Genomic DNA, 2,758 nt, shown 5'->3' with positions numbered 1-2,758 from the left:
CCCCTTTTCCCCTCTTCCTTTCTTTCCCTTCTTCTTCCCTTTCCCTCCTCCTTCTTCCCTTCCCCTCAGGATTTCCTTTCCCCTCATCCATCCTCTTTCTTTTCTTTTTTTCTTTTTTTTTTAATTTATAATTTTTTTGGTTAGAGATAATTTGGTAATAAAAATTAAAATTTTAGTAAAAATGATCATTTTAAAACTAAGTTAAATTTTAGGAACGATTTATATACAAAAAAAAAGATTGAGAACGAAAAAAATTTTTGGTCTATAGTTTAAAAACTAAAATTATATTTAATTCTAATAAAAAGTTTTAAAAAATTATTGATTATTCTATTTTAAATTTATAATTTATATAAAAAATCTTTTCTAAACTTAAATTTAAACATTACTAATTGTTCTATTTTCATTTTTATTCATTTATTTTACTTTGAAATTCTCGCATTTTCGCAATTTTTTTAAATATTAACATTTTGATTCCGTTTGATGTCAATTGGAAGGAGCGTATCAATTTCCAAGACTTTTATTTATGTAGGAGCTGTGACACACAGAAATGTTTATGATAACAAATGCTATCATTTGGAAAAGAGAGATTGAGGAACTGAGATGGAGAGATAAAGATTGAGAGATAGAGATTGAAATAAATTTTAGTATTATGTTTAATGTAAAGTGGGAGATAGCAGAAACTGAAATAAGAATGAACTTCTAATTTAATTTGTACAAAAAGTAAAATTAAAATTAATTAATTAAAATAAGAATATTTTAGATATAAAATGTTATTAAAGTTTTAATTTTCGTCCCAAAAAATTTTAGTTTCTTGTGTCTTTACTTTTTATTTGATAACAGAGATTAAAATTTTAATACCAATCTCTAAATTAACAAACATAATATTAAATTTCAGACTTTCAATTTCTGTCCAATAACTTAAAACAAACGCTAATACATACTTTTTAGAAACAGTTAAGTAATTCAATGTTCATATTATTATTTAACAGAAATAAAGTAGAGAACTAACAAGGAGAAAAGAGACCTATAGCTAGAAACATAATATATAATATATCATGTATGTTCAAGTTTAGACACAGTTTCTGCAAATTGAAGCCTTTATTATCTTCTCATCAGAAGCACGCATCCAACAAGCAGCAGCAGCAGAGAGCAGCCAAACTGCACAAATTCACAAAATTTGAACAAAATCAACATCGCACTACTCAACAGCATACTAACAATTTCGTATATCCAATATATACTATAAAGAATGAGACTTCTCCTTCCATGCATGCATAATAATTACACAAAAACTTTGTTCTGAAATGAGTTCTCCGATCCTCTGAGGCAAAGCTGAGAAGTAGTCATCACCTTTTACTAACTCATCGTCAGAGAAAAATGTACCTTGCTCATTTAATTATTTTATTGATTCAAGAAGAGATCACATCAAATTATTCTGGATTATTGGACATAACTAAGTACGCGTGCACAAATAAGTGGGTTTGAGTAGTTAGCTGGAATGAGTGAATCAAAGCTAGGAATTGGAACAACAAACATGCAGATCTGATCTCTATATATATGTAATTAATCAATATACACATAATGCTGCATGCACCCAATTTTAATGAGTGATGAGAGAGAGAGGGAGAGAGACTAACCAGCCTTCCAAGCAACCAGGGCCGGATGAGTTATTATTATGGTGATGGTGATGCTGAGGAGGCGGAGGCTGATGATGCGGGTAAGGTGGTGCGTAGGGCGGAGGATACCCCTGTGCTGGGTATGGCGGAGGAGGATAACCTTGAGTGGGGTATCCCGGCGGTGGAGGATACCCTTGTGGTGGATACCCTGGAGGCGGATACCCTGCCGGAGGATATCCCGGCGGCGGATAACCTTCTTTTGGTAGATCTGGCGGTGGATAACCTGCATCAATGTAAATGCACACAATTATATTATTTATGACACAAGAAGGATTATATTCCTGAGATTTTGGCATGACATGATCAAAATCGATTGATGAGAGGAAGAGGAAGAGAAAGGGGAGGGACCTTGGGACGGCGGAGTTCCAACAGGGGGTTGATGCTTCTGGCTGTGATGATCATGACCCATGGTCTCTGGCTGATTGTGAATACAACAAGGTTGTGGTTATGTGTTGCGTGTGCATGCCCTGCTTTAATTTAATAATGGTTTGCTTCTGCGTCTTAATCAATGTGAGTTGTGACACCCTATACTCTCTGCGATTACCAAAAATACATAACCACTATACCAATAATATCAATACGTGTATTAAAAAACACTGTATTGTTATTACTAAGTTATGCATGCCCTTCTATTTTTGGCGTAAAATCCTAACTGTATAACTTAATAAACGCACCATTAACATTTTTATTCAACGAATTTAGACGATTATTGGTTCATCTTGTTGCAATTCTTATTAACAGGCTATCCCGCATATTTTTTTTTTTTCAAAATGGAGATATTATTAGGGTCTTAAAGGGTTAGTATTTTTAATAAAAAAATGAAAAATTAATTAGTGTAGAGTTAAACGAAAAAATTATGTTTCTTCCAAAAAAAACTAGAACAATCACAAGGTGTAATTAATACAGCAAATACCTTGTGTAAGAGAAACTCGAATAAAAGGTTTTTTGATAAAAAAAAAAAATCTTAAATAACTAGTCTTTTGTTCAGATTGAATTGAGACCAACTATTAAAATATTAAATTTTATATTTAGTCTTAAATCATTATTTATTATATATGATCTCGTAAACTCCTGTGGAACAT

General features: G+C 31.9%; 1 protein-coding gene across 1 annotated transcript; it reads right to left on the bottom strand.

Moving 5' to 3' along the window:
* Nucleotides 1-992: 992 nt before the first annotated feature.
* Nucleotides 993-2,207, bottom strand: LOC107488632 (cysteine-rich and transmembrane domain-containing protein WIH2-like). Its single transcript, XM_016109387.3, has 3 exons — nucleotides 2,025-2,207; nucleotides 1,638-1,899; nucleotides 993-1,158 (listed from the first exon to the last, which is right to left on the bottom strand). Exons 1-3 carry the CDS (start codon nucleotides 2,083-2,085, stop codon nucleotides 1,113-1,115), a joined length of 369 nt encoding a protein of 122 aa, XP_015964873.1. The 5' UTR covers nucleotides 2,086-2,207; the 3' UTR covers nucleotides 993-1,112.
* Between the last annotated feature and the right edge of the window lie 551 nt (nucleotides 2,208-2,758).

This window comes from Arachis duranensis, chromosome 5 (assembly GCF_000817695.3).
Source record: "Arachis duranensis cultivar V14167 chromosome 5, aradu.V14167.gnm2.J7QH, whole genome shotgun sequence".
Classification (NCBI taxonomy): Eukaryota; Viridiplantae; Streptophyta; class Magnoliopsida; order Fabales; family Fabaceae; genus Arachis; species Arachis duranensis.
This window is presented reverse-complemented; position numbering and strand designations above follow the sequence as displayed.